The sequence below is a fragment of the Salvelinus alpinus genome, chromosome 4 (assembly GCF_045679555.1).
Source record: "Salvelinus alpinus chromosome 4, SLU_Salpinus.1, whole genome shotgun sequence".
Classification (NCBI taxonomy): Eukaryota; Metazoa; Chordata; class Actinopteri; order Salmoniformes; family Salmonidae; genus Salvelinus; species Salvelinus alpinus.
The window spans coordinates 83,498,672-83,521,374 of record NC_092089.1 but is presented as its reverse complement, the minus strand read 5'-3'; the positions used below and the strand labels follow the sequence as shown (position 1 = coordinate 83,521,374).

The 22,703-nt window shown below is 39.9% G+C and overlaps 1 protein-coding gene across 1 annotated transcript; it reads right to left on the bottom strand.

Annotated features, from left to right (window-relative positions):
* Positions 1 to 1,314: 1,314 nt before the first annotated feature.
* LOC139574563 (uncharacterized) lies at positions 1,315 to 6,058 on the bottom strand. Its single transcript, XM_071399269.1, has 6 exons — positions 6,016 to 6,058; positions 3,704 to 4,077; positions 3,167 to 3,512; positions 2,873 to 2,980; positions 2,651 to 2,712; positions 1,315 to 1,968 (listed from the first exon to the last, which is right to left on the bottom strand). Exons 1-6 carry the CDS (start codon positions 6,056 to 6,058, stop codon positions 1,837 to 1,839), a joined length of 1,065 nt encoding a protein of 354 aa, XP_071255370.1. The 3' UTR covers positions 1,315 to 1,836.
* Between the last annotated feature and the right edge of the window lie 16,645 nt (positions 6,059 to 22,703).

The window sequence follows — 22,703 nt, the reverse complement described above, 5'->3', positions numbered from 1 at the left end:
CAACTAAGGATACGCCCCTTTTCTTCAATTTTCGCCCAAAATGACACACCCAAGTCTAACTGCCTGTAGCTCAGGCTTTGAAGCAAGGATATGCATTTTCTTGGTAGCATTTGAAAGGAAACACTGAAGTTTGTGGAAATGTGATTGGAATGTAGGAGAATATAACACATTAGATCTGGAAAAAGATAATACAATGAAAAAATTAACCGTTTTTTTGTACCATCGTCTTCGAAATGCAAGAGAAAGGCCAACATGTATTATTCCAGCCCAGGTGCAATTTAGATTTTGGCCACTAGATGGCACCAGTGTATCTGCAAAGTTTTAGACTGACCCAATGAACTATTTGCATTTCTGTTCAAAATGTTGTATCAAGACTACCCAAATGTGCTTAAAACGGTGCACTCTCCTAAAACAATAGCATGGCATTCTTTCACTGTAATAGCTACTGTTAATTTGCCAGTGCAGTTAGATTAACAAGAATTTAAGCTTTCTGGCAATATCAGATATGTCTATGTCCTGGGAAATGTTATTGTTACTTACAACCTCATGCTAATCGCATTAGCCTACGTTAGCTCAACTGTCCCACAGGGGACCCACCGATCCTGAAGAAGTTTTAAATAAATAACAGTCAACAGATTAATGAAAGTAAAGTCACGACATCACGTTACAATAACGTTGTTTACAAACAAAAGAGTAAAACAAGCTCACGTGATATCAAAAAGCTACAGTATTTTATTAAAGAATCATTTTCTATTAACTTGAACTTGACTTGAATTGAATTGAATTAACATGAATTGAATCCCAGACTGTCGCCTTCAACACAATGCACTTCAGTAAGCTACAAGCACTCTCCTACATGAGCCACCATGATTTGGATATAACAACTCACAATATAATATTCAGACACTACCAATATTCATTTTTTTCCTTTGCCAAACAGGATCTCTGTGGAAAAAGTAAAAAATGTCCTGTTCCATTTCCAACCAATAAGCAGTTAGTGTAATCAAAAGACCGGTGATAGAGTATGTATCTGGGACTATAGTTCTATAATGCTTCTCTTACTGTAATCTGTTGGCTGAATGCTTTAGGCCTACTAATTGATACCATACCTATGTCATATTTGACCATAATGCCTTTTGACTGGTTTACTAGGTCAACCTCTATGAGGAGTAAACCACCGATCCTAATTTGCCTCTCCTCAGTAAGATCTTAGCATAATCTCCTATGTAAAGTGACTTCATAAAGTTAAATGATTACCTTAGAGATATTATACAAAAATAGGAATTTACATAATGGTATAAAAATGCTGCTTTTGACTTGAATCATGAATAAAATGGTTTTATCAATAAATTGACGATGACGGACAGTAAGAATTTGACCTCTTGTCAAATTAATAACAAACAAAAGACACTATTCTAGAAATATTCAGTGATATAAAATTCTAATGATAATACTACGACATTCATTTATAGTTACAATTCGATGCGTGATAATGTATGGAACAAAAATGATTTAGCACATATCAACCCCAAACGATAAGGTTCCATTCAACATTTTACTCAATGTTACAAACATATACATAGATATTTAAAGATGAAGTCCCTCCTGCTACTAGTTGACATCAGCTAGTTCAGAGTAAGTGGAACACTCCAGAAGACAATTTGAGCAGAAAAATGGTTGTAATTCCATTGTGTATGGTATTGTATTGGAAAATTGTATCTTAAATTTGTCAAATTTCATACAAGAGCAATGTCCTGAGATTTTTTGACCAAAACTTTTACATTTTTCCTAATGGAGACTGAGATAATTTTGTCCATGCTGTATCTGAAACAAAGTTCACTCCCAGTCTGAACACCTGACATCAGAGTACACACTCTCCTGTGGTGTCTCTCTCTTCTTTCTTCCTCTTTTAGTTTTCCTCTCAGAGAAACTCAATGCAGCATAGTTCAACATATCTGTGTTTGGCACCTAAGGAATAGAGTTCAGTAAATAATGACTATTGTACACAATAACAGAAAAATCGAAATAATACCACAATATGTTCAAGGGAAATATGCATTCTGAGGCTAGGATTCAATTCATAGCACAGGGCCCTGGACCGCTGACAATGCAGCTTTTTTTGTCAAGCGTGATTTAACACAGATCTAATATGGATCATATTTTAATGTCATGTTTTTTCCTACTTGTTAATGACAGACTTTGGGCTATGCAAAACCAACATTTTAATAAAACAAAATTATTTATGTTTTAATGACCAATACCAACAGATTTTTTCAGCATGTTGACATTGTTCAATATAATATTTTTAGTTACACTACAGATTTCTGGACAATACATAAGCTAGTGAATATGAGGGTAATTTAACATCTTAAAGTCAAACATCTAAAATATACCTATACGTTGAAATAAAACTATCAACCACTTTTTGGATCAACTGAGAGTTGGCCAAATAATACAGGCAGGTTATAATTAACAAAATATTTCAATACAGGTTTTCTTTATGACACACAACAGTGCTGCAATATCTCATGAGTTTCTGCTGTAGTTAGTGATTTATTCACAAATTGTTCACATACACACTAATATACACACTCATGTAACAGGCAATTTAACTCTTGTTTTCACATATTGGATAACAAATGTTACATACCTGACCACTTGAATGCTCTGATGAGAGGTTATCATCATGGTGAATATGCTGAGAGACACTTGCTGTATCAACAGATAGAAACCAAAGCATGAAAATGGAGACGGAATATACAGTATAACATTAAGTGCTCAATCAGAACATAAAGTTATATTTTACTTTTAAATCATCATAGCTAACACATTTGACACAAAACAATAGATATGTATCTTAAAAATGACTTACCTTTACAATGATCACATGTTTGTCTCTTGTTTTTGGTACAAGAAAGAATAAAAATGACAATCACACACACAGCCACTGCTGCTCCCAAGCTGAGGACAATGGGATCCACTGTGTTTCCTTGTACAAATAGATTTAACATGCTTTTTTTTTTTTTTTATTGATGTTAAGCATGCATAGTTGATAATACAATTTATTTTGCTTTGACCCATTTAAACTAAATAATGGTATCTATAAAATACGCTTGAATGTTTGCGTAGAGATTTTCAAGAGTAAGGTATTTTTTCAATGTATAACAAGAAGTTGTACCTTTAATGGTGTTAAGTTTGGTTCCGTCGCCAAACAGGATCTCCCCACATGTGACCACAGCACAGTAGTAAGTCCCAGCATCAGAGGGGCCGAGGTTGTTCTTAGAGAGGCTGTAGACACAGCTCTGTGTAGGAGAGGGAGTCTCAGGGCTCTTCTTACACTCATCACTCCTGTTCCCAGGGGTGTAAATGACTCCTGGATGGGATTCTCCTGATCCGGCTCTGAACCAGTACACCCTGTGTAGTCCTGTACAGGTCTCAGAGAGTACTGTACACTGTAGAGTCACAGAGTCTCCTGGAGGGACTAGGTCAGACTCTGCCTGTTGTTCTACAGTCTGGTAGTGTGACATCTTCTGACTGACACCTAATTGATGTTGTTTTTATGAAAGAAATGTCAGTGTCACGTGAATACACAATTATTGCAGTTTGGCTCTCTAGAATCATATGTATGCAACACATGCAGCATCTATAACTATGGATAATTTAACAAAACTTTTGTGATAAACATTGAGATAAATCATATTACTGAAATAAAATTACCTTTTACAGACAAAAATGTTCCATTTCTAAAATTAATTTCATACACTGTTCCTATTCCACAGAAGTATGCTGCCTCATCTGATCTGCTGATATTGTTGATGATGAGAAGATATCCAACTTTTACTTTCTCCATTGTGAAACGTATGTTGTTAAACTCTCCATTAAGAACAAAATGTGCAGATTTTTTCTTTTCTACAGTTGCCACAATTTGGGGCATTTGACCAGCAGTTTGCTTGTACCAGTACAGCCATTGGAAATAATCAATTGTCTCTGAGAAGAAACATGGAAGAGATACAGACTCTCCGAGCTGAGCTGTGGTCAGTGGAATTTGCAGAGGTACTTCTTCAGAGTGAATCAGGACTACACAAAAATAGAATGAAATCAGTTTGTCAGCTATGTTATCCATTCCATCAAACAATGAAAAAAAAAATATATAAAGTTGAAATCAGAAGTTTACATACACTTAGGTTGGAGTCATTAAAACTCGTTTTCAACCACTCCACAAATGTCTTGTTAACAAACTATAGTTTTGGCAAGTCGGTTAGGACATCTACTTTGTGCATGACACAAGTAATTTTTTACAACAATTGTTTACAGACAGATTATTTAACTTATAATTCACCGTATCACAATTCCAGTAGGTCAGAAGTTTACATACACTAAGTTGACTGTGCCTTTAAACAGCTTGGAAAATTCCAGAAAATTATATCATGGCTTTAGAAGCTTCTGATGGGCTAATTGACATCATTTGAGTCAATTGGAGGTGTACCTCTGGATGTATTTCAAGGTCTACCTTCGAACTCAATGCCTCTTTGCTTGACATCATGGGAAAATCAAAAGAAATTTGCCAAGACCTCAGAAAAAAATTGTAGACCTCCACAAGTTTGGTTCATCCTTGAGAGCAATTTCCAAATGCCTGAAGATACCACGTTCATCTGTGCAAACAATAGTATGCATGTATAAACACCATGGGACCATGCAGCCATCATAGCGCTCAGGAAGGAGACGCGATCTGTCTACTAGAGATGAACATACTTTGGTGAAAAAAATACAAATCAATCACAAAAGGACCTTGTGAAGATGCTGGAGGAAACGGGTACAAAAGTATGTATATCCACAGTAAAATGAGTCCTATATCGACATAACCTGAAAGGCCGCTCAGCAAGGAAGAAGCCACTGCTCCAAAACCGCCATAAAAAAGCCAGACTACGGATTGCAACTGCACATGATGACAAAGATTGTACTTTTTGGAGAAATATCCTCTGGTCTGATGAAACAAAAATAGAACTGTTTGGCTATAATGTCCATCATTATGTTTGGAGGAAAAAGGGGAGGCTTGCAAGCCGAAGAACATCATCGCAACCATGAAGCACGGCGGTGACAGCATCATGTTGTGGGGGTGCTTTGCTGCAGGAGGGACTGGTGCACTTCACAAAATAGATGGCATTATGAGGGAGGAAAATTACGTGGATATATTGAAGCAACATCTCAAGACATCAGGCAGGAAGTTAAAGCTTGGTTGCAAATAGGTCTTACAAATTGACAATGACCCCAAGCATACTTCCAAAGTTGTGGCAAAATGGCTTAAGGACAACAAAGTCAAGGTATTGGAGTGGCCATCACAAAGCCCTGACCTCAATCCTATAGAACATTTGTGGGCAGAACTGAAAAAGTGTGTGCGAGCATGGAGGCCTACAAACCTGACTCAGTTACACCAGCTCTGTCAGGAGGAACGGGCCAAAATTCACCCTACGTAGTGTGGGAAGCTTGTGGAAGGCTACCCAAAATGTTTGACCCAAGTTAAACAATTTAAAGGCAATGCTACCAAATACTAATTGAGTGTATGTAAACTTCTGACCCACTGGGAATGTGATGAAAGAAATAAAAGCTGAAATAAATCACTCTCTACTATCATTCTGACATTTCACATTCTTAAAATAAAGTGGTGATCCTAACTGACCTAAGACAAGGAATTTTTTCTCTGATTAAATGTCAAGAACTGTGAAAAACTGAGTTTAAATGTATTTGTCTAAGGTGTATGTAAACTTCCGACTTCAGCTGTGTGTGTCTGTGTGTATATATATATATATATATATATATATATATATATATATAAATGATAAATACTGTCATTAATTATTTGCACTTGAATTTCCCACAAATATTTTGCCATCGTAATTCATCATACTGAATCTGAAGACATAACTTTTCAATCAGATACCATTATATGATCAGATTTAAATGTTTCTATCCAGTAAGACAGTACAGTATGGGACAGTTGGTTAAACTGGTACTTACATATTTGACCTACTAACATCCAAACAAGGTTGATTCTGATCATCTTGATGTGTTGTAACAACAGTTGGTCTACAGTCCCCAAATGAAATGACTGGTGAGAGCAGACATGTAGGCTGGTTTGAATTCTAAGTATTACCTGATTGGTTGGAAAAAACTAAAGTTCAACATTTCCTGTTCCATTTCCAACCAATAAGCAGTTAGCGTAATCAAAAGACCAGTGCTAATGCTTCTCTACTGTAATCTGTTGGCTGAATGCTTTAGGCTTACTAATTGATACCATACTTATGTCAATTTGATCATAATGCCTTTTGCATGGTTTACTTGGCCTACCTATATGAGGAGAAGCCCACTCATCTTAGTTTGCCTCTCCTCAGTAAGATCTTAGCATAATCTCCTATGTAAATGAACTTCATAAAGTTACATTATTGTGTTAAAGAGATAGTATACAAAATATGAATGTATTTGATGGCATAAAATCATTTTATTTATTTTTTTCACCTTTATTTAACCAGGTAGGCCAGTTGAGAACAAGTTCTCATTTACAAATATAACCTGGCCAAGATAAAGCAAAGCATTGCGACAAATAACAACACAGAGTTACACATAAACAAACGTACAGTCAATAACACAATAGAAAAATCTATGTACAGTGTGTGCAAATGTAAAAGAGTAGGGAGGTAAGACAATAAATAGGCCATAGTGGCGAAATAATTACAATTTACCATTAATTCTCCATGGACTTTACAGTGTCCCAAAACTTTATGAGGTCATTGAGGTAGGTATGTACATACAGGTAGGGGTAAAGTGACTAGGCAACCGGATAAATAATTAGCAGTATGAGTCAAAAGAGTTAGTGCAAATGGGATCAATACAGATAGTCCGGGTAGCTATTTGGTGAACTATTTAGCACTCTTACAGCTTGGGGGTAGAAGCTGTTCAGTGTCCTGTTGGTTCCAGACTTGGTGCATCAGTACTGCTTGCCATGCGGTAGGAGAGGGAACAATATATGACGTGGGCGGCGGGAGTCTTTAGGGCCAAACTTTGACAGCGCCTCGTATACAGGTCCTTCAAATTTCCAATCGCTAGACAACAAGGTGGAAGATTTTTGGGCATGAGTTGCCTTCCAGAGAGACATCAGAGATTGTAACATTCTCTGTTTCACAGAAACAAGGCCAACTCGGGATATGTTGTCAGAGTCGGAACAGTCTCCCGATTTCTTCATGCATCGCGCCGACAGAAACAAACATCTCTCTGGGAAGAGGAAGGGCGGGGGTGTATGCCTTATGATTAACTACTCATGTTGTAATCATAACAACATACAGGTACTCAAGTCCTTTTGTTAACCTGACCTAGAATTCCTTACAATCAAATGCCGACCGCATTTTCTTCAATTACAGTCATAGCTGTGTATATCCCCCCAAGCAGATAACGACAGCCCTGAAAGAATTTTACTGGACTCCATGTAAACTGGAAACCATATATCCTGAGGCTGCATTTATTGTAGCTGGGGATTTTAACAAAGCTAATCTGAGAACAAGGCTTCCTTAATTCTATCAGTATATCGAATGCGAGACGAGCTGGTAGCATTTTGGACCATTGCTTCCGAGATGCATACAAAGCCCTGCCTCGCCCTCCCTTCGGCAAATCTGACCGTGACTCCAATTTGTTGCTCCCATCCCATAGGCAGAAACTTAAACAGGAAACGCCTGTGCTCAGCTCTATCCAACGCTGGTCTGACCATTCGGATTCCATGCATCAAGATTGCTTCTATCCTGGTAGCCTCAGACAATAACATTGACGAATGTGATCGAGTTTATTAGCAAGTACATCGGAGATGTTGCAACCACTGTGACTATTAAAACCTTCCCTAACCAGAAACTGTGGATTGATGGCTGCATTCGCGCAAAACTGAAAGCTCGAACCACTGCTTTCAACCATGGCAAGGCGACTCAAAACATGACCGAATACAAACATTGTAGTTATTCCCTTCGCAAGGCAATCAAACTAGCAAAGCGTCAGCATAGAGACAAAGTAGAGTCGCAATTCAATAGCTCAAACACGAGACGTATGTGGCAGGGTCTACAGTCAATCACAGATTACAAAAAGAATCGACGCAGACATCGACGCGGACATCGATGTCTTGCTCCCAGACAAATGAAACAATTTCTTGCTCGCTTTGAGGACAATACAGTGCCACTGACATGGCCCGCTACCAAAGCCTGTGGGCTCTCCTTCTCCGTGGCCAATGTGAGTAAAACATGCAAACGTGTTAATCCTCACAAGGCTGCCAGCCCAGATGGCATCCCTAGCCGCGTCCTCAGAGCATGCGCAGACCAGCTGGCTGGTGTGTTTACGGACATATTCAAACAATCCCTATCCCAGTCTGCTGTCCCCACATGCTTCAAGATGGCCACCATTGTTCCTGTTCCCAAGAAAGCTAAGGTAACTGAACTAAATGATTATCGCCCTGTAAAAGCACTTCTGTCATCAAGAAGTGCTTTGAGAGACTAGTCAAGGATCATATCACCTCCACCCTACCTGTTACCCTAGACCCACTCCAATTTGCTTACCGCCCCAATAGGTCCACAGACGACGCATTCGCCATCACACTGCCCTATTTCATCTGGACACGAGGAATAGCTATGTAAGAATGCTGTTCATTGACTACAGCTCAGCATTTAACACCATAGTACCCTCCAAACTTGTCATTAAGCTTGAGACCCTGGGTCTCCACCCCACCCTGTGCAACTGGGTCCTGGAAGTTCTGATTGGCCGCCCCCAGGTGGAGAAGGAAGGAAACAACATCTCCACCCCTTTGATCCTCAACACTGGGGCCCCACAAGGGTGCGTTCTCAGCCCTCTCCTGTACTCCCTGTTCACCCATGACTGCGTGGCTATGCACGCCTTCCACTCAATCATAAAGTTTGCAGACGACACTACAGTGGTTGGCTTGATTACCAACAACGACGAGACGACCCACAGGGAGGAGGTGAGGGTCCTCGGAGTGTGGGGTCAGGAAAAGAATGTCTTACTCAATGTCAACAAAAGAAAGGAGATGATTGTGGACCCCTCCCCCATCCACATCGACGGGACAGTAGTGGAGAAGATTGAACGCTTCAAGTTCCTCGGTGTACACATCACGGACAAATTGAAATGGTCCACCCACACAGACAACGTGGTGAAGAAGAAGCAACAGCTCCTTTTCAACCTCAGGAGGCTGAAGAAATTTGTCACCTAAAACACTCACAAAGTGTTATAGATGCACAATCTCAGAGCATCCTGTTGGGCTGTATCACCGCCTGGTACAGCAACTGCACCGCCCTCAACCACAAGGCTCTCCAGAGGGTAGTGCGGTGTGCACAACGCATCCCCGGGGGCAAACAACCTGCCCTCCAGGACACCAACAGCACCGATGCCACAGGAAGGCCAAAAAGATCATCAAGGACAGCAACCACCCGAGCCACTGCCTGTTCACCCCGTTATCATCCAGAAGGCGAGGTCAGTAAAGATGCATCAAAGCTTGGACCGAGAGACTGAAAAACAGCTTCTATCTCAAGGCCATCAGACTGTTAAACAGCCATCACTAACAAAGAGAGGCTGCTGCCAACATACCGACTCAAATCTCTGGCCACTTTAATAAATTAATTTAATAAAGGTATCACTAGTCTCTTTCAATAACGGCACTTTAATAATGTTTACATACGCTACATTACTCATCTCATATGTATATACTGTATTTTATACCATCTACTGCATCTTGCCTATGCCGCACGACCATTGCTCATCCATATATTTATATGTACATATTCTTAGTCATTCCTTTACATTTGTTAGATTACTTGTTAGATATTACTGCACTGTCGGAATTAGAAGCATAAGCATTTCGCTACACTCACATTAAAATCTGCTAACCATGTGTATGTGACCAATACATTTTTATTTTATTTGATTTGACTACTATGTTGGTGTGTGTGGAACATGTTAATTCCTTAGTGATGTGGACACAGAGGAACTTGAAGCTCTCAACCCGCTCCACTACAGCCCTGTCGATGTGGATAGGGACATGCTCGGCCCTCCATTTTCTGTAGTCCATGATGAGCTGCTTTGTCTTGCTGACGTTGAGGGAAAGGTTGTTGTAATGGCACCACACTGCCAGGTCTCTGATCTCCTCCTTATGTGCTGCCACATCGTCATCGGTCATCAGACCTACCACTGTCGTGTCGTCAGCAAACTTGATGATGGTGTTGGAGTCGTGAGTGGCCACACAGTCGTGGGTGAACAGGGAGCACAGAAGAGGTCAAATCACACACCCCTGTGGGGCACCGTGTTGAGGGTCAGAGTGACGGAGGAAATGTTACCTACCCTCACCTGTTGGGGTTGGCCCGTCGGGAAGTCCAGGATCCATTTGCAAAGGGAGGTGTTCAGTCCCAGGATCCTAAGCTAGGGCATCGCTATGGCTCTCCACCTCCCACTTTTCTGTGCGAGGGATTTTGCCTCTTGTCAGGTGACCCCTGCTTTACTCAGTTCCTGCAGAGTGGAGAGTCTCTATTTTGTTTTTGGTCTGCTTTCTTTTTCCTTGTAGGTTGTAGCCCAGTGCTTGTCTACTTATGTGTATTGTGTCTTTCCTGAGTGATCTCCATTTTCTTCTCCTCAGACTGATGATGACCTCTTGTTTCTTTCTTCTCCATTCACAGGTCTTGGTTTGTTATGCTGTTGGGTCAACATATCAGTATATACTGTACCATTCGAAGTTATTGATAAATAATCTGAGTGAAGCCCCTTTATATGATAATTGAATTGTGGCCTAGATCTTTCCTTCACCTCGTCCTAAAGCAGCTAAAGTAGCTATTCCTTGACCCTAAAGGCCTGGAGTAGAATAGCACTGTCCTATGCCATACACAATGTAAGAATTTTAGGGGGAAATTGTCTTTAACCTCTCTTGGGCACGTGAGACGGTAGCGTCCCACCTCTTCAACAGCCAGTGAAACTGCTGGGCGCCAAATTCAAATACAGAAATACTCATTATAAAAATTCAGAAAACAAAACATATTTTAAATAGGTTGAAAGATTAACTTCTTGTGAATCCAACCACGGTGTCAGATTTTTTAAATGCTTTACGGCGAAAGCATACCTTACGATTAAGAGAACATAGCACACTAGACAAATCATTACAAACAGTAGCCAGCCACACAATTTAGAACAGTTACACAATTTAGAAATAGAGATTAAATGAATCCCTTACCTTTGATGATCTTCATATGGTTGCACTCAGCAGATATTAATTTACTCAATAAATGTTCCTTTTGTTCGATAAAGTCTCTTTATACCCAAAAACCTTAGTTTTGTTCACGCGTTTTCTTCAGTAATCCACAGGCTCAAACGCAGTCAAAACAGGAAGACAAAAAAATCCTAATTGTATCCGTAAAGTTCATAGAAACATGTCAAACGATGTTTATATTCAAACCTCAGGTTGTTTTTAGCCTAAATAATCGATAATATTTCAACCGGATAATAACGTCGTCAATATAAAATGTAAACAAGAAACGCACTCTCTCGGTTGTGCGCATGAAAAAGCTCTGTGAAACTTTAGGGTCCAGTCATTCAGATTGCTTATGTCATTACAGAACTTATGCAGCAGGCAAAACCCCGAGGACTAACCATTCAGATTTTTTGTTTTTGTTTAGGTCACTGTCTGTTCAATGAGATTTCATTGGGATACTAGATTTCTAATCAACCTGTTTACAGTTCCTACCGCTTCCACTGGATGTCACCAGTCTTTGGAAATTGGTTGAGGTTATTCCTTTGTGCAATGAAGAAGTACGGCCATCTGGAATCAGTGTAACGTTATGTGTACTGTTTGAGAGTTGCGCAAGACTAGAAAAGTAGCGTTAGTTTGTTGTCCTCCTGTATTGAAAACAGATAGACCCGTCTTCAATTTGATCGATTATTAACGTTTAAAAATACCTAAAGTTGTATTACAAAAGTAGTTTGAAATGTTTTGGCAAAGTTTAGAGGTAACCTTTGAGATATTTTGTAGTCACGTTTGAGCAAGTTGGAAACGGTGTTTTTCTGGATCAAACGCGCCAAATAAATGGACATTTGGATATATATCGACGGAATTAATCGAACAAAAGGACCATTTGTGATGTTTATGGGACATATTGGAGTGCCAAAAACAGAAGCTCGTCAAAGGTAAGGCATGAATTATATTTTTATTTCTGCGTTTTGTGTCGCGCCTGCAGGGTTGAAATATGCTTCTCTGTCTTTGTTTACTATTGTGCTATCCTCAGATAATAGCATCATTTGCTTTCACCGAAAAGCCTATATGAATTCTAACATGTTGGCTGGATTCACAACCAGTGTAGCTTTAATTTGGTATATTTCATGTGTGATTTAATGAAAGTTAGATTTTTATAGTAATCTTCATAGTAATTAATTTGAATTTGGCGCTCTGCATTTTCTAAGGCTTTTTGCCAAGTGAGACAGTAGCGTCCCGCCTAAACTCCAATTTTTGGATATAATTATGAACTTTACCGAACAAAACATACATGTATTGTGTAACATGAAGTCCTATGAGTGTCATCTGATGAAGATCATCAAAGGTTAGTGATTAATTTTATCTCTATTTCTGCTTTTTGCTACTCCTCTCTTTGGCTGGAAAAATGGCTGTCTTTTTCTGTGACTTGGCTCATACCTAACATAATCGTTTGGTGTGCTTTCGTCGTAAAACCTTTTTGAAACCGGACACTTTGGCTGGATTTACAACAATTGTATCTTTAAAATGGTGGTAAATCCTTGTATGTTTGAGGAATTTAAATTATGGGATTTCTGTTGTTTTGAATTTGGCGCCCTGCAGTTTCACTGGCTGTTGACGAGGTGGGACGCTACCGTCCCACATACCCTAGAGAGGTTAATTATTCAACTGTTCGATGTCACCGTAACGCAACGTCTATCTCTGTGGTGACAAAGGGATTTAACTTCCATTTCTGAGAGTGGGAGAGAGAGTTTTCCTGCAGGTATTTAGGACCATCATAAACTGTGGAGACAGAGAGAGAGAGATGGGGTGGCGGGGCTATAATTCTCCCCCCAAGGGCACATAATGTAAGTATCACCGGAGGTCTGATTACAAGACCGTGGTACACCAGCCAAAGTCTGACCAATTCCACCCAGGAGAAAATGTGACTCTGCAGTGTACAGTGCTCTCTGGAATCTGTAGAGAAGAGCACCGTGTGTACTGGTTCAGAGCCGGATCAGGAACATCCCATCCAGGAGTAATTTACAATCCTGGGAACAGAAGTGATGAGTGTGAGCAGAGCTCTGAGACTCCCTCTCCTACACAGAGCTGTGTCTACAGCCTCTCCAAGAACAACCTAGCCCTTCTGATGCTGGGACTTACTACTGTGCTGTGGCCACGTGGGGAGATCCTGTTGGGCAATGGAACAAAATTGGACATGGCCACTAACTAGAAATGGAACGAGTCAGGTAGAATCAGTTTAATTAAAGTGTACAGATGTAGGATCTTAATTTGAGCCAGTTTGCTACAGCAGGAAAACAGTCCTGCAGCAACATGAACTGTGACTTATGTGGATTATATTTAATGGACATTTTTGTAAGGGTTGATAGATTTTTTATTTGGGCAAATTAAGTCTGAAATTTCAAAGTGGAAATTACAAACCTTAGAAGCCTATGTAAGACTCAAAAACATTACAAGTTTGCATTTCCTGCTGTGCAGGAACATTTTCAGCAGGCCTGATGTTTTATAGTACATCATTATTTTATAGTGCCAAGATATGAAGCTGAATCTGGCAACCTATTTTGGGTAAAAATAATACATACTTCGTGACATTCATTTTAATGTTTGTTTCAGAAATGTCTCTGGTAGTGGTTGTTGTTGGTTTGGCAGTGGCGTTGGTGTTGTGTGGGATTGGGATCATCTTCCTTGCCTGCACCAGAAGTAAAGACCAAGTCTGTAAAAATTGCAAAGGTAAGCAATATGATTATGAAATAATTTTTTCTACCCTGAAGTTAGTAGTTTTTAATTGCTATGGACATTTATTTTGTATTTCGTCCCTGTCTAATGAAAACCTTGAAACAACATTTTTGCCAATTACATTTTTTTTAACGTTTATTGAAATATGGTCATGTTTACCATTTCCTGACATGTTTCTGTTTTGGAGATGAGTGGTTTTCATCAGACAGTGACTGTAACGATAGTCTTCAACCTCCTCTGACGAGGAGTAGGAAATGTCGGACCAATACGCAGCGTGGTGAGTATTCATATTTATTCGAATACTTTTCAACAAGAACGAAAACAATAAACTGACAAAAATAACCGAAGACGCTACAGTCCCGAAATAGTGAACACAGAACATAGGAACACACGAACAGGAACAATCACCCACAAAACACACTACAAAACAACAGGCTACCTAAATATGGCTCCCAATCAGAGACAATGACAAACACCTGCCTCTGATTGAGAACCATATCAGGCCAAACGAAAACCCCACATAGAAACACAAAACATAGAACCCACCCAACTCACGCGCTGACCAACTAAAACAAAGAAAATACAAAAGAACTAGGGTCAGAACGTGACAGTGACGCTTTGTTAGATTCCTTTTTTGTTTTCTATTGAAGCAGCAGGTGCATGTCAGGGAGGCAGACATAATGGATTAAGGGGAGAACAATTATATTTACATTGTGAAATGGTTCAATTCCAATTTGAGGGTGAAATTCCTCAATAACTACTACATAGCTCATGATAACCTTTGAAAACTACTCTGTGATGAATAACGAGCATGTAATTATATATTTTCCAACCAATATGTGAGCTACTGTTTGTATTTCTGTGAACATAACCTTTAATGGTTTGAAAATGCAATTTGAGCAACATGTAACTGAGTAGTATTTATATGTAATAATCATGGTGTTACTATGTTTGTAAAATATGTTCCTCCTTAGGATCAAGTTGGAGTTATGTTGAATTATGCTGCAATTGTAATAATTGAGCTGTGAGTTGGGAAGCGGATGCAGGTGAAACGTTTAACCTGTTTGGGCTGCAGGGGCAGTATTGAGTAGCCAGATAAAAGGTGCCCATTTCAAACGGCCTCGTACTCAATTCTTGCTCGTACAATATGCATATTATTATTACTATTGGATAGAAAACACTCTCTAGTTTCTAAAACCGTTTGAATTATATCTGTGAGTCAAACAGAACTCATTTGGCACAAACTTCCTGACCAGGAAGTCTGAAATCGAGGCTCTGTTCTACTTCCTGCCTATAAATGGGCATGATACGTATTAGTATACATGCACTTCATAGACCTTCCCCTGGATGTCAAGAGGCGGTGAGAGAAGAAATTTAGTGTTTATCTTGGTCTGAAGTGGAATACAAGCTCTTTGTATGACGTGTCCCCCATTTCCTGTTTTCTGGAGAGCGCGAGGAAGTACCTGGATTTGCCTTCTGTTTAACTGCCGTTATAGGCGACTACTATCTCCGGCTTTGATTTTATTTGATACATGTGACCATATCATCGTAAAGTATGTTTTTTCAATATAGTTTAATCAGATTATTGAAATTTTTTCGGGAGTTTTGCCGTGTTCCGTTCTCTGACTTTGTTGACGATGGAGAGATTCGCGCCACTTGGCTAGTGCGCTTGCTAATTCAAGAGGGAAAATGGACGTTCTAAATCCAAACAACGATTGTTCCCGACAAAGGACTCCTTGTCCAACATTCTGATGAAAGATCAGCAAAAGTAAGAAACATTTTATGATGCTATTTCATATATCTGTCGAACATGTGAACTAGTCGTCGGCGCCCAACTTTTGGGTACTCTAGCTATACCGAAGCTGGATGTCGTAATGAAGTTATTTTTTAGAATTCTAACACTGCGATTTCATTAAGAACTAATGGATCTATCATTTCCTATACAACATGTATTTTTTAGTTATGTTTATGAATAGCTATTTGGTCAGAATATGTGTGTCAGAAAAAGTGTCAGAAAAATATCCGAACGTTGTGGGAAATAGTAGCTACGTTAGCAGAATGTATAACCACTGATTTCAGCTCTAAATATGCACATTTTCGAACAAAACATAAGTGTATGTATAACCTGATGTTATAGGACTGTCATCTGATGAAGAATATCAAGGTTAGTCAAAAATTATATATCTTTTACTGGTTTGTTATGATCGCTAACCTTTGCTACTGGGAAATGGCATGTGTTTCTGGCTATTGTGGTAAGCTAATATAACGCTATATTGTGTTTTCGCTGTAAAACACTTAATAAATCGGAAATATTGTCTGGAATCACAAGATGCCTGTCTTTCATTTGCTGTACACTATGTATTTTTCAGAAATGTTTTATGATGAGTAATTAGGTATTTGACGTTGGTGTCTGTAATTATTATGGCTGCTTTCGGTGCAATTTCTGATTGTAGCTGCAATGTAAACTATGATTTATACCTGAAATATGCACATTTTTTGAACAAAACATAGATTTATTGTATAACATTGTAGCGGTATTAATTAGAGAAGGGTAAAGAAGATTTTGTTCGGGCGCCAGGCAGGTATTAACCCTGCCGAAAGAAAAGAATAGTAGAACAGCGAGTACCACTACCAGACCCACACACATCAACAGAAGAGACTGCCTAGAGTGTAGCCTGTTGACCAGATAGCCAGCGGAGAGAAAAAGAATACACATCACATCACAGTCCTTCCACAATTCTTGGTAACCCCACCAAACATACCCCATATAACAATAATGGCAGAGCAAATAAACAGCAACTTCATACAATAACAAATGAACCCAGTCATCACACAGAGGATTTGCCATAGTTTGTATTTTCTTCCTGGGAAGGAGTGCAGAGGGTATGAATGTGTGGTGTTCATATACACACTAGTCCAGCTCCAAAGAAACTTCAATGTACTTAGGAAATAGAGTCGGTTGCAGTGTAAAGCACTGGAACATAGCGTGAGAAAGGGAACAAGAGAGGGCTTAGCTGTGGTCTTGAGGTTGCAGGTATCCGGTCTGACTGTCCGATGGTATGTTGGGTTGTAGTTGAACGCTTCGCAACAAATGTTGCTACTAATCCATTTGATCCATAACCATCGCGGTCCCAAATGAGAACAACCACGTCGTTGAGCGATCACACCGAGGATTGATCCAAACACTATACAACCACATACGCTGAAGACAAACAAAAAACCTCTGCAGCATAGCACACAACAAAAACTGTCGCGCCAATCAATAGCTCCTTCCCAATAGAGCTTAACGAGCTCTTTTATCACCTCCTTCCTACTGCTCATGCGCTCTTAAAGTGGCAGTGCACTTAAGTGCAGGATTTCGCCACAACATGTTATAAGACTGTCATCTGATGAAGTTGTTTCTTGGTTAGTTTGGTTGGTTCTTGGTTAGTTAGGTTGGCTTTGTGCATGCTACCTGTGCTGTGTCTGTCCTTTTTTGTATTTGGTGGTGAGCTAACATAAATATACGTGCTGTTTTCGCTGTAAAACATTTTAAAGATCGGACATGTTGGCTGGATTCACAAGATGTATACCTTTCATTTGCTGTATTGGACTTGTTAATGTGTGAAAGTTAAATATTTAAAATATATATATTTTCAATTTCGCGCCCTGCACTTGAGCTGGCTGTTGTCATATTGTGGGCGGCCTCGGGCTGCAACCATAAGAAGTTAATAAAACAACAAAACCAGTAAAGAGACAATTCCATAAGGCTACACGCCGGTACACAAGAACAATTCCAACTGGTGAGAAAACATAAGGGAGTGACATAAAGGGGAGGAAATGATGAATGTAATGAAGTTCAGGTGTGAATCATAACAATTAACAGGTGCGCGTAATGATGAGTGCCAGGTGTGAGTAATGATGAATCCCAGGACCAGTGGTTAGTATTCTGGTGACGTCGTAAGCCGGAGGGGAGGAGTAGGAGAAGATATGACAGTACCCCTCCCCCCGCAGGACGAATCCAACCAGAGGGACGACCCCGAGGATGAGGAGTGGGTCGGCCCGGGCGGCGAAGGTGGAAATCACAGATGATGTTGGGATCCAGAATGTTCTCCACCGGAACCCAAAACCGCTCCTCTGGGTCATACCCCTCTCAGTCCACCAGATACTGGAGCCGACCCCTACCACGTCGGGAGTCACGTCTGACAGCATATGCCGGACCCCCCTCAATGTCCAGGGCTGGTGGAGGTGTGTCGTGGGGGACAGTATCAGCTAGGGGACCAGGAACCAACGGCATGAGAAGGGAGACATGAAAAGAGGGTGAGATGCGATACTGACTGGGTAGTTGTAACCTGTACGTCACCTCGTTGACCCTCCAGAGAAGGTCCTGGTATTCCTCCGGGATGTTGGGCTGAAGGGCAACCATAGAACTCTCAACCGACGTGGAACCACAGGGGACAGGGAAGTAGGTCTTCCGGAGTACAGGTGACCAGTCTGTGATTTTCATCCTCTGTAATGAGATGATAGGGTTATGGTGTTGGAGCCAAGGGAGGCTGAGGATGATTTTGTGACCTGGTGCACTTGTGATGAAGAAAGAGATGCTCTCCTGGTGATTGGAGTCCACGGTGAGGGTGAGTGGTTGAGTGATGTGTGTGACGGTCCCAGATCCTAATGGCCGACAGTCGAGTCCTTGAACCGGAAAAGGAGAGGAGAGCGGATAGATGGTAACATTGAAGGAGGAGGCAAGGGTCTGATCCATAAAGTTTCCCGTGGCACCGGAATCCATTAAAGATGTAGACACAGTACATGAGGGACAGCCAGAGTGATAGACACCAAAAAGAGACAAAGGAAGGGCTGAATCTGGAATACTCACTCCTGGTCCAGCGGATGGAACATCACGTGACCGTCCCTCTGCTCTAGTGGATCCCGGATTCTGACGTACCCTGGGATCCAGACCATAAGGTACAAGACAAGCCTATTGTGTTCTGCTGAAGCTCTTTTTTCATTCTTGCTGTTTGGGTCAGAAAATAAATGCTCTAGAGCTGTGTGGATGGCTGTTTGAGTGAAACAGATGTGGAGGAGAAGGAACCAGTGTAATAGCACAGCCCTTTCGTTATTGATGCATCCTGTTGACAACATCAAAAGAGCCTTCCCAGATGCATAGATTAGACTGATGCTGTATCAAACACATTCCCTTTTCACACTATAGAGCCGAGACGAACAAGGCTGTACTGGGCTGGCCTGTTTATGCATCCACCATTGTTTCTAGAACTGTGCTGCAAAGGACAATGTGAAAATAATGTATCTGAGCCAGCACAGTATGGTTCAGCATGTATGGAAATGGTGAAAATGTTAGTTAACTGACTCTGAACACTTTCACAATGAAACAAAATTGGTATTAATTCTTGACGCTAGGGGTCAGATTTTTTTATTTTTTTTTAATAACGTTCCCAAGGTAAACGGACTATTTCTCAGGTCCAGATCGTAGAATATGCATATAATTTACAGATTAGGATATAAAACACTCCAAAGTTTCCAAAACTGTCAAAATATTGTCTGTGAGTATAACAAAACTGATTCTGCAGGCGAAAACCTGAGAAAATCTAACCCGGAAGTGACCCGTCTTGGCCCGTCTTTCTTCCATTTAAAGGGGTATCAACCATATTCCTTTTCCAATGGCTTCCTTAGGCTGTGACCAGGCTTTAGACATAGTTTCAGGCTTTTATTTTCAAAACTAGTCAGGTGTCCTCTGATTAGTTCCTGCGCGCGAGAGGGGTAGCTCTCCATTTTCTTTTTCTCTCTTATTGAATAGGTTACGGTCCGGTTGAAATATTATCGATTATGTTTGTTAAAAACAACCTGAGGATTGATTATAAAAAAACATTTGACATGTTTCTACGAACATTATGGATACTTTTTGGAATTTTCGTCGAACGGAACGAGGCTTTGGTTTTCTGAACATAACGCGCAACCCAAATGGCGTTTTTTTGTTATAAAAGTCATATTTATCGAACAAAAATAACATTTATTGTGTAACTGGGAGTCTCGTGAGTGCAAACATCTGAAGATTATCAAAGGTAAGTGATTCATTTTATTGCTTTTCTGACTTTCGTGACCATGCTAATTTGGGGGGGCTAGCTGTTCTAGCATTGATTGATACACTCACAAAAGCTTGGATTGCTTTCGCTGCAAAGCATATTTTCAAAATCTGACACGATAGGTGGACTAACAACAAGCTAAGCTGTGTTTTGGTATATTTCACTTGTGATTGCATGATTATAAATATTTTTTGTAATATTTATGAATCTGATACGTTTGGGAATTTTCTTCTGCCTTCCAGGACCGGAACGAGGCTGTAGTTTTCTGAACATAACGCCCAACCCAAAAAGCATATTTTCAAAATCTGACACGATAGGTGGATTAACAACAAGCTAAGCTGTGTTTTGGTATATTTTACTTGTGATTGCATGATTATAAATATCTTTAGTAATATTTTGCGCCTTTGCAATTCAGCGGTTGTTTAGGAAAATTATTCCGTAAAAGGGATCCGTAGCGCAGAGAAGTTAACCCAATATGAAACACAACTGGTATTAACCCAATATGTATAAAAGACGTCCAAAAAAGGGAATATATTCATATATTTGTCAAAACATAACATATTTCCATATTTATTTGTAAATTTCTAAATCATAAAAAACAAAACTACTAGGTCAAAACTCTAAAGCCCTGCCTTTATTTCACAGAGTCTCAACCCCGAACTAGCCGCGACTCAAACACCTCCCCTCAGTGTAGGGGAATGGAAAAGAGATGCAGTATACAATAAAGAATCCATACTGATAACCAGTCACAAACGGAGTGAGAGAGTCCTGACTCGCCCCTTAACCTTTCACGAGCCTCTACCCCGGGTCCGGGATCACCCCCCACCCCCCCCACACACTGATTAGCATAGCTAGCATAGCTTCACAAGTAGATAGTAGCATCTAAATATCATTAAATCACAAGTCCAAGACACCAGATGAAAGATACAGATCTTGTGAATAAACCCATCATTTCTGTTTTTTAAAATGTTTTACAGGGAAGACACAATATGTAAATCTATTAGCTAACCACGTTAGCAAAATACACCACTTTTTTAACTACACCATTTTTTCCCTGCATCAGTAGCTATCACTAATTCGGCCAAATAAAGATATAAATAGCCACTAACCAAGACAAAACCTCATCAGATGACAGTCTGATAACATATTTATGGTATAGGATAGGTTTTGTTAGAAAAAAGTGCATATTTCAGGTAGAAATCACAGTTTACAATTGCACCGACCATCACAACTCGACTAGAATTACTACAGAGAGCAACGTGTATGACCAATTTACTCATCATAAAACATTTCATAAAAATAGACAAAGCATAGCAATGGAAAGACACAGATCTTGTGATTTCAGACAATATTTCAGATTTTCTAAGCGTTTTACAGCGAAAACACAATAAATCGATAAGTTAGCATACCACATGTGCAAACGTTACCAGAGCATCGATTCAAGCCAAAGAGAGCTATAACGTAATCATCGCCAAAATATATTAATTTTTTCACTAACCTTCTCAGAATTCTTCCGATGACACTCCTGTAACATCATTTTACAACATACATATAGAGTTTGTTCGAAAATGTGCATATTTAGCCATACAAAACCGTGGTTATACAATGAAAATAGTAGCAAATCAAGCCTCAAAATGTCGGACGTCATCTTTCAGAGTGATCTAGTTTAATCGAAAGCTAATCATATACTTGACTAAAAAATACAGGGTTGACAGGAATCGAAAGACAAATTAGTTCTTAATGCAACCGCTGATTTACATTTCTAAAATTATCCTTACTGTGCAATACAGGGTTCGCCAAGTGAAGCGATAACAAACAAAATGGCGGAATATGCGTTTAAAATATTTCGACAGAACAACGATTTATCATATTAAATATTTCTTACTATGAGGTGATTTTCCATCAGATTCTTGGGCAATGTATCCTTTCTTGGGTCTAATCTTCTTTTGGTCGATAGATGTCCTCTGTCCTTCGAAATGTCCACTAACATCGACCGAGACCCCGAAACGTGCCCAAAGCTTCAAAGTGCACGACAAAGAAATTCCTCAAAATCGCACTAAACGGATATAAATTGCTATAAAACGGTTCAAATTAACTACATTATGATGTTTTTAACAACTATAACGAGTAAAAACATGACCGGAGAAATATTACTGGCTAAACAACCATTTGGAAGGAGGCAAGTCCGATATCCATCTTGCGTAAGACGCTCGAAGGGAAAGAACGGTACTTCCACGTTTTGTTGTTTTATAGTGGCTCTGATTGCGCAATCGACTCCATTCAAAGCGTCATGACGTACTGACACCCAGAGGAAGACGTAGGCAGTGTCGGTTTCTCCATAGCATTTACAGGCACCTTAAAACCGACCCCAGATCAGGGGTCAAAATTTCTGAAATCTGACTCCCTGTCAGGAAAAGTGCTGTAGAAGTAGTTCTGTACCACTCAGAGACAAAATTCCAACGGCTATAGAAACTAGAAAGTGTTTTCTATCCAATAATAACAATAATATGCATATTGTACGATCAAGAATTGAGCACGAGGCAGTTTAATTTAGAGACCAAAAAATGCTAATGCGGAACAGCACCCCCTATAGTTGCAAGAAGTTAATGAGGATAGCAAAG

Bases quoted from the DNA above. Each gene is read 5' to 3' on its own strand.
- LOC139574563 (XM_071399269.1), bottom strand. From the start codon at position 6,058: ATGATCAGAATCAACCTTGTTTGGATGTTAGTAGGTCAAATAT. The intron at 3,513-3,703 runs GTAATATGATTT...TCACACTACCAG, and splicing joins TAAAAGGTAATTTTATTTCA to ACTGTAGAACAACAGGCAGA. The intron at 2,981-3,166 runs GTTATACATTGA...AAGGAAACACAG, and splicing joins CATTAAAGGTACAACTTCTT to TGGATCCCATTGTCCTCAGC.